The 12,219-nt window shown below is 35.1% G+C and overlaps 1 protein-coding gene across 2 annotated transcripts; it reads left to right on the top strand.

The window, feature by feature from the left end:
• Positions 1 to 2,141: 2,141 nt before the first annotated feature.
• Positions 2,142 to 11,332, top strand: LOC139980663 (uncharacterized). Of its 2 annotated transcripts, XM_071992476.1 has the most exons (16): positions 2,142 to 2,300; positions 2,474 to 2,539; positions 3,511 to 3,576; positions 3,743 to 3,808; positions 3,976 to 4,041; positions 4,208 to 4,273; positions 4,439 to 4,504; positions 4,671 to 4,736; positions 4,903 to 4,968; positions 5,134 to 5,199; positions 5,366 to 5,431; positions 5,598 to 5,663; positions 6,037 to 6,099; positions 6,379 to 6,512; positions 6,862 to 7,126; positions 9,231 to 11,332. In XM_071992476.1, exons 1-16 carry the CDS (start codon positions 2,225 to 2,227, stop codon positions 9,530 to 9,532), a joined length of 1,566 nt encoding a protein of 521 aa, XP_071848577.1. In that variant the 5' UTR covers positions 2,142 to 2,224; the 3' UTR covers positions 9,533 to 11,332. The 2 variants fall into 2 exon arrangements, with proteins under 2 accessions (XP_071848577.1, XP_071848578.1); XM_071992477.1 differs by lacking the exons at positions 3,976 to 4,041; positions 4,208 to 4,273; positions 4,439 to 4,504; positions 4,903 to 4,968.
• Positions 11,333 to 12,219: the final 887 nt, after the last annotated feature.

Genomic DNA, 12,219 nt, shown 5'->3' with positions numbered 1-12,219 from the left:
CCCCCCCCCCCGCAACCAAATTTTTTCGGGCACCTACTGAAAGAAAAATAAATAGCAATGAATAGCTTAAAAATGATCTCCTTGGTAATTAAAATAAAGTTGTAAGCTTGGCCGACATTACTACTGTAAAAGAGAGTTTTGACATAAATGGATCTGTATGCTTTTTCTCCATCTACATAGGACATTTGGTTGTTTACATTAGCATCCGGCGGTATACTGTGCAACTTTGACGGACCGTGCGGTACACGATGCCATGCAATGTAATGACCGATGCTTGCTTATATGATATTGGCATCGATATGTTGAACGCGCTCCGCGCGCGAAAAATTTCGCCTTTTTTCGGGCAAGTCGTTACAGCCCCAAATCCAATTGGGCTCCTACGCCTTTGACTACACACATAGACAGTTTTTTGAGGCTGTTCATCGTGGAACATGCATTTCAATGCTCACTGATATGATGTTATATCTGCTCTTTGCTTTACAAATTCGAACAGGCGTGTAGCGAGTAATTGCCAAGGGAGGGGCGAAGCCTGTAGGCAAACTATCTAAGCGAAGCGCCACCATGAGTTGGCGCGAAGCGTACAAGAAAAATTTTGGGCGAAAATGCCTCCCAGATAGCTGGAAATGACACTTCCCAGGCCTTGTAAGTTGCATCTAAGCATTGTCTATTTTGAAATTACTAGCGATGTCATAAAGAAAATTTGCTCGGGGGGGGGGGGGCGGTCGCCCCCTTCCCGAAATGCGTCATGTTCCCCGACGACTCGGTCGAGTTCAAGACCAGCCACAGTTGGTTCCATATAGCACAATTGTACTACAATTTGTACAATTGTTTAAGGCGTCCATACACACACACGCGTTATGATATGCCATATATAGTATTTATATAGATACATTAGTGAGAGAGGAAAAATGGAAACGTCAAAAATGGAGTTGTCGGTGTAAGGGGTAGGGTGAGGCGCACACCCCCTCCGTAATCCTTGATCTGTCACTGGCTACCCTGTGTATATAATAGGGATCAGCGCTTTAACTATGACTGTTCCTCTTTCTCTTCCCGAGGTCTTGGCTCTCTTCTACTCCCTCCTTTTCTCCTTTTTCTCTCTTTTTTCTTTTTCTTTTCCCTTCCTTCCTTCCTTTCTCTCCTCTTTTTCTTTTTTTCTTCTCTTTTTTTTCTCTCCTCTTTTCCTTACCCGGGGGGCGCGCGCCCCCAACGCGCCCCACTGGATACGCACCTGATATACATCTATGATCACCATACAGCCATGTATACCAACTGCATACTATATAGTGTATAAGCACAAGAACCGCCCCACCAACCCCCAACCCCGTCATTGGAGTGGCCATTATGCCAAACCAGATTCAGAACAACTAAATTATACATGGATCAATACAATAATTTTATGTCCTAATGCACATGAAGGTTATGTAAAGATAAAGAAATATTTAACTTGAGTGAAGTAATAGCAAGCAAATGTGGGATGAACTGAAAAGAGTAACTAAGCTTACTGCAAGATGAAAAGGAAAAGGAAAAAAAAAAAAAAAAAGGAAAAAAAGATAGAAGAAGAAGGAATCAGCAGCTGGTGGTTACACTATGAATAGAATGAAAGACGCTAAACCATAATACCAACCCCATTGAAAATTACCATGTATATTTACTCTCAGTGTTGCTATACACCATGTAATAAGAATAAATCGTGCAATAACCATTAAAGGATATAAATCGATTGCACTTTTTGGTGGTTCAGTTTTATCGCAGATGTATTACAAATTGTGTCATGTATATTAACTTGCAGTATTGCCATATATTACTAAAGCGATCAAAACCTTTCATGTTGATGATCACAGCAAAACTGAAATGAGTTTTATTAAGTTGACTTAATCTATTGTTTTTTTTATATTTTCAGTGAAACCGTAATTGATTCATGGAAACATTTGTGGGGCATGTACACATTGAAAATGAGCCACGTATATTGACTCTCGGTGTTGTCATTTACCATGAAATATGAATAATCGTATACAAATACAAAAGGTTTATCATTGGTTCTCTGTAACTCATACATACTCATTTGATTCTAGTCAGCTCCAGATAATCGTATTCATTAATATATTTCAAGATATTATGATCGTAGGGTGTATTACTAGAAGCGCAACATCTAATACACACAGTCAAACTAATCCTCAACGTAGAATATATAGAGGCAATTGAAGCTACGAACTTAAACAGCATAATGAAGATTAACATACTACTCGTGCAGCTTTTTCTTTTGAAAATAATGATTATCATCGGATTGACAAAAGCCGGAAGTTAGTATTTACGTCCATTTGTTGGAAATAATAACAGTTAATAATAATGATTCACTGTGGAATATTCTTAAATTCCCGTCTGTAATATGTGGCTTATGGCTCATGGATGGCTTATCGTGCACTACCTTCTATAGTTTAATCATGTTTTTGTTTCTTTCATTTCGTATTCGCAGGATTGTGTGATTTTGCTTCGAAGTTTCCATGTAAAGGAGATCATTGTTACCCTTTGTCTGAAGAAAGTTAGTATCATTTACGAACAATTACGAAAATAGCTTAACAATATTTAATTGTATTTATGTTATAGAATCATTTCACACTTTTCTATCTTGTAGATAAACGAAAATTGACTTCATAAGAAAGTGATACTTCATTAAGTTGTTTTCACTTAATCAATCTACCTTTGTCTTTGTCAACATTAATCATCGATTCAGCTTCGATGGGGTTTTTTTTAGTTTAGTTTGCTTTAGGAAAGAAATATTTAATTTGTCTATGCATTAGTATCTAATTACATTCATATTTGATCAATATTAACTTTATTTATTCCTTGGTGTAGATGTAGATGCATGTTTGTACTGTAAATTGTACATCAAAGGCAAGTAGAGTTGTTAACGAGTCACATCCTTTGCGGACAGAGTCAAGGAATTATACAAGTGATTGTCCTGTCGCAATCGAGTCATTGCATCGAGTCACTTTATTTTGCAGTAACAGTAACAGAACAGAACTGCTCTGTTATTTTATTTTGATTTTCTAATGATCAATAGTCTTGAATTAAAATTATTCATCTATGAATTTAAGTCAGTTATGTCGAACGAAGGCACTAAATAGCTTTGCATATATTACTACATTAACTCTTGTCAATTCTCTTAAATATCAGCAAAGACATTGAAGGCCATCAGCAACACTGACTTACAAATATCTAGATCAGTTGGTAAAGTGCGATGTCAATGATATTTCCCTTGGGAATATTTTATCATTCTTATGTTGTGTAGAAGTAACTTTAAAGTGTTGATTGAACAAATTTAAGTCAATTTAAATAACACCGAACGAAGGCGGTAATTGGCTTTCCTAATACTTTGACTCCTGAATGATTATGTTTTCAAGCTTAATTTCTATAATATAATAATGGAAGCGATAATTGGAATTGTGATTTGCTAAAATTAATACATCTGCTCCCCCATGATTATGTTTTCAAATTTTAATTCTCTAATAGGTACTAAACAAACAGAAACTGCGAAGCCCATCAGCACCACTGACTTACAAGCTACCTCTTCAGCTGGTAAGTTCAATATCAAAATATGTTCTTTCATTCTGATGTAGTACATTAAGTTCACAATAATGAAAGTAATTTATGCCAAACGGAGGCGATGATTGGAATTGTTATTTGCTAAAATTCATACATCTGCTCCCCATGATTATGTTTTCAATTTTTAATTCTCTAATAGGTACTACACAAACAGAAACTGCGAAGCCCATCAGCACCACTGACTTACAAGGTATCTCTTCAACTGGTAAGTTCGATATCAAAATATGTTTGTTTATTTAGATATATTACATTAAATTAACAATAATGAAAATCATTTATGCCGAACGGAGGCGATAATTGGAATTGTTATTTGCTAAAATTAATACATCTGCTCCCCCATGATTATGTTTTCAAGTTTTAATTCTCTAATAGGTACTACACAAACCGAAACTGCGAAGCCCATCGATACCACTGACTTACAAGGTATCTCTTCAGCTGGTAAGTTCGATATCAAAACATGTTTGTTTAGTTAGATATATTACATTAAGTTAACAATAATGAAAATCATTTATGCCGAACGGAGGCGATAATTGGAATTGTTATTTGCTTAAATTAATACATCTGCTCCCCATGATTATGTTTTCAAGTTTTAATTCTCTAATAGGTACTACACAAACAGAAACTGCGAAGCCTATCAGCCCCACTGACTTACAAGGTATCTCTTCAGCTGGTAAGTTCGATATCAATATATGTTCGTTTATTTAGATATATACATTAAATTAACCATAATGAAAGTCGGTAATGCCGAATGGAAGCGATAATTGGAATTGTGTTTGCTAAAATTAATACATCTGCTCCCCCATGATTATGTTTTCAAATTTAAATTCTCTAATAGGTACTAAACAAACAGAAACTGCGAAGCCCATCAGCACCACTGACTTACAAGCTACCTCTTCAGCTGGTAAGTTCGATATCAAAATATGTTCTTTCATTTTGATGTAGTACATTAAGTTCACAATAATGAAAGTAATTTATGCCAAACGGAGGCGATGATTGGAATTGTTATTTGCTAAAATTAATACATCTGCTCCCCATGATTATGTTTTCAATTTTTAATTCTCTAATAGGTACTACACAAACCGAAACTGCGAAGCCCATCAGCACCACTGACTTACAAGGTATCTCTTCAGCTGGTAAGTTCGATATCAAAATATGTTTGTTTATTTAGATATATTACATTAAGTTAACAATAATGAAAATCATTTATGCCGAACGGAGGCGATAATTGGAATTGTGTTTGCTAAAATTAATACATCTGCTCCCCCATGATTATGTTTTCAAATTTAAATTCTCTAATAGGTACTACACAAACAGAAACTGCGAAGCCTATCAGCCCCATTGACTTACAAGGTATCTCTTCAGCTGGTAAGTTCGATATCAATATATGTTCGTTTATTTAGATATATACATTAAATTAACCATAATGAAAGTCGGTAATGCCGAATGGAAGCGATAATTGGAATTGTGTTTGCTAAAATTAATACATCTGCTCCCCCATGATTATGTTTTCAAATTTAAATTCTCTAATAGGTACTAAACAAACAGAAACTGCGAAGCCCATCAGCACCACTGACTTACAAGCTACCTCTTCATCTGGTAAGTTCGATATCAAAATATGTTCTTTCATTTTGATGTAGTACATTAAGTTCACAATAATGAAAGTAATTTATGCCAAACGGAGGCGATGATTGGAATTGTTATTTGCTAAAATTAATACATCTGCTCCCCATGATTATGTTTTCAATTTTTAATTCTCTAATAGGTACTACACAAACCGAAACTGCGAAGCCCATCAGCACCACTGACTTACAAGGTATCTCTTCAGCTGGTAAGTTCGATATCAAAATATGTTTGTTTATTTAGATATATTACATTAAGTTAACAATAATGAGAATCATTTATGCCGAACGGAGGCGATAATTGGAATTGTTATTTGCTTAAATTAATACATCTGCTCCCCATGATTACGTTTTCAAGCTTTAATTCTCTAATAGGTACTACACAAACAGAAACTGCGAAGCCCATCAGCACCACTGACTTACAAGCTACCTCTTCGGCTGGTAAGTTCGATGTCAATATGTTATCAAAATATTTATATATATTTATATTTTATTATATTTATTTTGTATCTGAAGCGAATCACCGATAACAGTCAAAGCCTCATCAGACAAATTAGAAGCACTGCTCTTAACCAGGGAATATTCGGAATGCATTAGTAAAATATAACAGTTGAATCAAACTGAAAGTGATTTAAAGTATGACATTTGATATAAACAACAGACCACCATTTGATAACATTCTACATCATTCGTCCTTGACACATTTGTAACGAAATTGTAAATATATCACTGGAGACATTCTGTTTTGTGTTTTATCTTAGGAATCATATAATACTATAGCTAACATTGAGTGAAATTGATTGCGTCCGTATAGGTTCGACACAAGGCACAGGAAATCCTGCAGGTACTACTGAATTATTAACTGCTATTTCACCTGGTAAGTTTACTTTTAGCAATGATGCAAAACAATCAGTTCAACTTTAATTTCGTATATAACTTAAGGTAGCTGTTGGCGCTAAATCTGAATTATTTTCTTCCATGCCACTTATGTGCTTAAAAACTGATATATAGTAATAATTGGAACATGATGGAACGAGAAAGATGCTCCTTAATATCTTTGGCCAACTTTCAAGTCTCAAATTGTTTACAGATGAATAGGTATAGGATTTTTTTTACAAGGGTTGCCTACCATATGAAATTATTTTTGTGCGTCAAGTTTTGTACACAGACTGTCAGGATGTCTACGACGCTGATCATATACAAAATGGCGTCTACGTTATTCTACCACCTGAATGGCCAGGTTCATCATTCAGTGTTTACTGTAACATGGATAATGGTGGAGGATGGACAGTAAGGAATTTTTATCTCTCTCTTTCTTGAATTCCTAAAGTCGTTATGAAAGCTGGGAGAGAATTACACATGCATCGAATTAATGTTGTAATATGGATAACGTGATGATTTTATGATACTGCCATGATGTTATTTTCATACAGCTACATGATCAGTTACCGCAATACGTTCTCTCAACTTGTAATTTTCTAGTATTAATTGCTACGCTTTTAATTAAATAATAATAATAAGAATACTGATTTACAAAAGTTAATCAGAACGTTTCATGTGAGTCATATAGCCTTGTTCTAAAAATCTTGTAAACTGAGTAAGTTTCTGTCTTATATAGTTTTACGCTTCTCATGTGCAGGTTTTTCAACGTCGTATGGATAACAATACTAGTTTTTACCAAGACTGGATTGCGTACAAAGAAGGGTTTGGTGATAACAGTGGTAATGTTTGGCTTGGAAATGAAAAACTCCATTATCTGACAACAGGGAAAAATTTCATGCTTCGCATTGATATCACTACTGCAGACGGACAACCTTTATATGCTGAATATACAGAGTTTGCAATAGAATCGGAAACCACAAACTACAGGATGAATAAACTTGGCACCCACAGTGGTAATACAGGTTCGTTACAAGTATTATTAAAAAATGCATTTATTTTTGTTATAACGGTCACATTACTGTATACTTCCGTTTAAGTCCGGTTGCTATACTTTTTTTGTCATTTGAAAATGCGCCCTTTAATACCACTGCCATAACAGTTTCCCTGACTCAGGTACTTTATTTGGCTCTCGTGGTAGATCACTGGAAATTTGAGCTGAGGAAGTTACTTTTCCAAGCTCGTTTCCTTTGTTAGGCTTGGTGAATTGATTAAGTAACACACATGCTAATGTTTCAGACTATTAACCTTGAAAGTGGCCAGTGGCGAAAAATGAACGTCAGTCTTACTAAAGGGCGGATTTTCATGTCTTAAAGATCCGTAAAGGAGATAACATGACTATGTCCATATCAAAGGACAACGACAATTGACAGTCCAGCCACCCATTTTCGTCTACTTAACACAACTTGCAAAAAGTGGCGGGAAATATAAAAATAGGTGCACTCGTCTGAGGGAAAGCAGGACCTTCTCAACTTTTTGCTGTTGATTGCATTTCAGATGTTCTGTGCGACTGCTTTCAATGTTGAAAATATATGCTTAAAAGCAGTTATGAAAACTTCAAAGGTGGAAAAACGAAGGAAATATTCAGGAAGTCACATAGGTCACCCGTTAAACTCCGGTGGTATTATATAACGATGTAACTAAACAGCAGTGCTGTAATCAGTTTTGTCTAGTCATTTCACAAGTCAATGTTTGTCAAGTCAATTCACAAGTCAATTCTTTCCCCATCAAATCCAAGTCAAGTTAAAAGACATATGAGTTTGCTAAACTCATTGTAAGTCACCTTGCAAGTCAAATATAGACGCATCCCGTGACGTCACACTATAGGTATATATAGGCCAAACGATACATCAACAGCTAAGTTCTAACAATGTATTTTTGTGTGTGTGAAATAATGCGCATCCGTCGAATTACGTGCATCAGTAAATATACTGCTGGATTACTATGAGGCGAGTAAATTTATCAACAGTAATAATCTTGCAAGTGGACTGGACAGCAACTGAAAATACTACTTCCAATAACATATATAAAACTATGGCACATATGACAGTGAAATGATGAGATAAGGCAATTCAATATTCAGAAAACCTCGACTTAATGCAACTACTTAGTCGTATCTAGCCTGCACACAAGGGTGCAACCATCTTTTTATGGGTGGCCTACTTGTATCGTCGTGAGGGACAGGTCTAAGTGACAGGGAAAGTTGAAAAACCTCGGTAAATGGACGGTGCTCAGTTATAGTTTGGATGTTTCGCCCCCCAAAATGATAAACGATCTTCAACTGTTCAGGTTTTACTGTACATTTAAGATACATGTGTATGTACAGTACTATAGGAATTGTTTTTCATAATATCCTCTCTGTGGGGAGAAAGAGGGGAGCCCTTGATTTATTAGCGCCCCCTCCAAGTCTGCTTGTGTTCCAGCAAGCAATCTTCTAACCAAAATTTTCATACCACCATTAAAAACAATCAAAAACTCAGCAACTAGATTTCACACTCCACATTATTAACATAAAACCGTTTTAACCGATTAAACCGTCTGCATACTTCCAAAAAGAATATGTAACAAAGTAACTGTTGGCATTAATGCTTAAAGTGAATAATGTTATCATTTGAATCACTCGTGTAACAAACTACATGTGTCTTCCTTTCGAAGTACAACGTAATACTGTAGTTCTAAATAAATAAACTGAATGTTTGTTTATACTGAGGGCAGTATTTTTTCATGTTTGTAACAACAAATTGGTATCGTCTACTCTATAGTAATGTTAAGAAGCCAAATAAATGTAAGTCACAATTAATTTATCGCCAAGTCATGTCAAATAATCTGACACAATTCAAGACGGCAATAGGTGTGCATAACATTTATTATACATTTTTTACAAAATTGCCACACAGTGACATTTCTGATCTGATTTGGTATTTGATATGTTACATTGCATTCATCATGCACACAAAGGAGCCCTCTGGTGAACATGGCAAAGTATGTCAGCAGTAGTATAGACAATACCATTTTCTGGTTGACAACGTTCTTCTATTGTTGATTCAAATATTCACTTTCATTATCCAGGTAATGCTCTCTCCCGCAATAAAGGGAAGTATTTCAGCACTCACGACAACGATAACGATGGCTGTACTGCCTTCAACTGCGCTGACAGGCACAGGAGTGGATGGTGGCACACCGATGCATGGTGTTTCATCTGCTGGCATCGAGTCTGCTCAGGTTTCGAATCGGGTAGCTGCTATTTTTCTTGTACGGGTGAAAACTTGAATGGAGATTACAACGGCACAAGTGGAGAAAATATTTTCTCAATTGACGATGTTTACTGTAATATCAGTTTTGTGGAGATGAAAATTCGACCAACCACCTAAGGAAAAACGTTCTTTGACGCACAACGACTTCACAGCAGAAGCAAAGTTTGCTCTCTTCTCGATGTTCGATTTTTCGATATATATATATATATAATTAGAGAAAACCAGAGAAATAAGATATGACTCATAATTGACAAATAAGGTGTAAGTTTTAGAAAATATGTTGGGAATTTTCGGTCTATCTGGGAACTTCGTCAGCAATACTTGGCAGTCGAATGAAAAGTACAAAATGTAACACAATGAAAGTATGACGCTAGATAAGTGTAAGTTGCAATGATGGAATTAAAACCAAATAAACCATGACTATACAGGAAGCGGATTAAGGAGCAAAGAACGGATTACATATGCTTGTAGAACTGATAGTTGTTAAGTTTCGCTCAAAGTGCTTGAACCCGGAAAGAAAAGCCATATCCCTATTGAGACAATGACAGTGTGAACGTACTTTAAGGATCAATTCGACTTCCTTCAAGTTTCTTTTATTATGTTCAGACAAATTACCCAGGAGTATGGCAAACTTAAGACAGTCGATATTGTGTTGTGGAAGATTAAAATGTTCAGCCACTGGAAAACTGGTTTTGTTGAGTCTGATTGTGCTTTTGTGATTATTAAGTCGTAAACGAATATATATATATATATATATATATGTTCAGCCACTGGAAAACTGGTTTTGTTGAGTCTGATTGTGCTTTTGTGATTATTAAGTCGTAAACGAATATATATATATATATATATATATATATATATGATATAGATAAATAAAAGTTGTATGGTTCAACGTTAAGATAGGAGAACAACAAATATGTCAAGATATAACCCTTACTTTGGATTCAAACAAGAAAATGTTGTTCTTTTTCGTTGCTATATTTGGAAAAAAAGTTAGAACGAGGGTTATTTCATGGAACAACTTCCTGTCGACGGTGATTCTGTTACAGACGGGTTTAGCAGTATGTTTTGGCTTCATTACTAACCACGTATTATAATAATCTGCACATACACCATCACAGAACCATTCGATTGAATAGTGCAAGACATTAACAACCGTATGAAGTGTGACCTACTGAACAGTGCTTCTCACATTGGATTCTAAATCAATAACTAAGCAATATCGTCTGCTATTATTCGTCTTTAGTTTTATATACATCAAAGAAGAAATAAATTAATGTATTCTCTAGCGATATCAATCTGTCTGTTTCATAAGTTTCTCAAAAAGTACCGCTTTTAGAATGTGATATTTAATTTCCGTTCGAACTCTTCTCTCCTAAGCCAACGTTTTCTAATTACCTTTCTTTATTAATATTCTCTTTATGAGACTGCTGCTTGCTGTGCCTTTTGTTCTGTTTCTCCTTATCTATCCCTTTCTTTCTTTTCTCTCTCTCTCTCTTTATGTCCTTTTTTGAGTTTCTTCCTCTTTAAGAAAGAAAAGAACTATATTATGTTTGAATAGTCAAGCGTCTATTAAACCTATTCATGAACGATTTACAGTTAAATAGATGTTAATACAATGGATATCTGTGTAACATGAAGTTATTAACAATTAAATCAATGCTGCTTGCTTTACAAAAAAGAATTCGTATATAACAGTTATCGCTCACGTTGGCATAAGTAATAAACACGCCTTTTCTAACAGATTTTTTTTTCCCCTTTTGAACGATACCATTAATGAAATGACAATAATGGAAACTTGAGCAAGGCTAGAGATATAAGTATTATATCATCGAGTCACTTTTGATAGGATTTGTTATGTTCTTTAATACTGACTGTACTGCTTATTAAACGATATAGATGTGAGTTTTGCCAACGTGCTTATTCCTCAATATAGAATTTTTGTGTGTATGTGTGAATATGACTAAACCTAATATTGGATTCATAACCACAAATCTTGTGTTCAACAAGCAAATGCTTTAACCTTCAAGTGGTACTTTTGAAATCACATATTTATTTTGACAAAATGACAGCCTCTGACATGACTTTGAAAGCATGATGATGATGATGATAATAGAGATTATGATAATGATTACAGAAATAATGATGATGATTATGATGATGATGATGACGATGATGACGATGATGACGATGATAATAATGATGATGATGATGATGATGATGATGATGATGATGATGATGATGATGATGATGATGACGATGATGATGATGATGATACCATTGACCTTAAATGTACCGGAAGTGAATTCCATAAGCACAGAAGTGTGTCTTAGAAACCGCGATCACCAATCTTCTTCACTGTCACCCATAAATTTGCATATTCTTTGGCGTTAAAACATGCGATTATTTCTCGGAGTAATATTAGACGTAAGGTATATTCACTTTGTGTAAAGCTATATACTCGATAAATTAGTCCACCTTGACATTTAACTAGAAAACGTTTGATGAATAATTACAAGTCTTAAGTATCTATTAAGAGGATTCCATGAATATAATTGCTAGGGTGTTTAACGCAAAAAAGAGTCGATAAATAGACGAGAAAGAAAAGGCTCCAATGGAGTTGGTAAGTCCGATAACTTACAATCTGTTTATTGAGCGAAACCGTCTTCTATCTAAACTACATTCTGTGTTTCTTTAACGATGAAAATAAAAACTGATAAGACACGCATTGCACATGATATAAACCTCAAAGATTTACACGTGCAAAACAGAATAAAAAGCCAAACCTTTGCTGTTATACTGCG

This window comes from Apostichopus japonicus, chromosome 15 (assembly GCF_037975245.1).
Source record: "Apostichopus japonicus isolate 1M-3 chromosome 15, ASM3797524v1, whole genome shotgun sequence".
In the NCBI taxonomy this organism is placed as follows: domain Eukaryota; kingdom Metazoa; phylum Echinodermata; class Holothuroidea; order Aspidochirotida; family Stichopodidae; genus Apostichopus; species Apostichopus japonicus.
Note: the sequence above shows the minus strand (reverse complement) of the source record. Positions and strands in the feature narration are given on the sequence as shown.

Bases quoted from the DNA above. Each gene is read 5' to 3' on its own strand.
- LOC139980663 (XM_071992476.1), top strand. From the start codon at position 2,225: ATGAAGATTAACATACTACTCGTGCAGCTTTTTCTTTTGAAAATAATG. The intron at 5,664-6,036 runs GTAAGTTCGATG...GCGTCCGTATAG, and splicing joins ACAAGCTACCTCTTCGGCTG to GTTCGACACAAGGCACAGGA. The intron at 6,100-6,378 runs GTAAGTTTACTT...TTGTGCGTCAAG, and splicing joins ATTAACTGCTATTTCACCTG to TTTTGTACACAGACTGTCAG.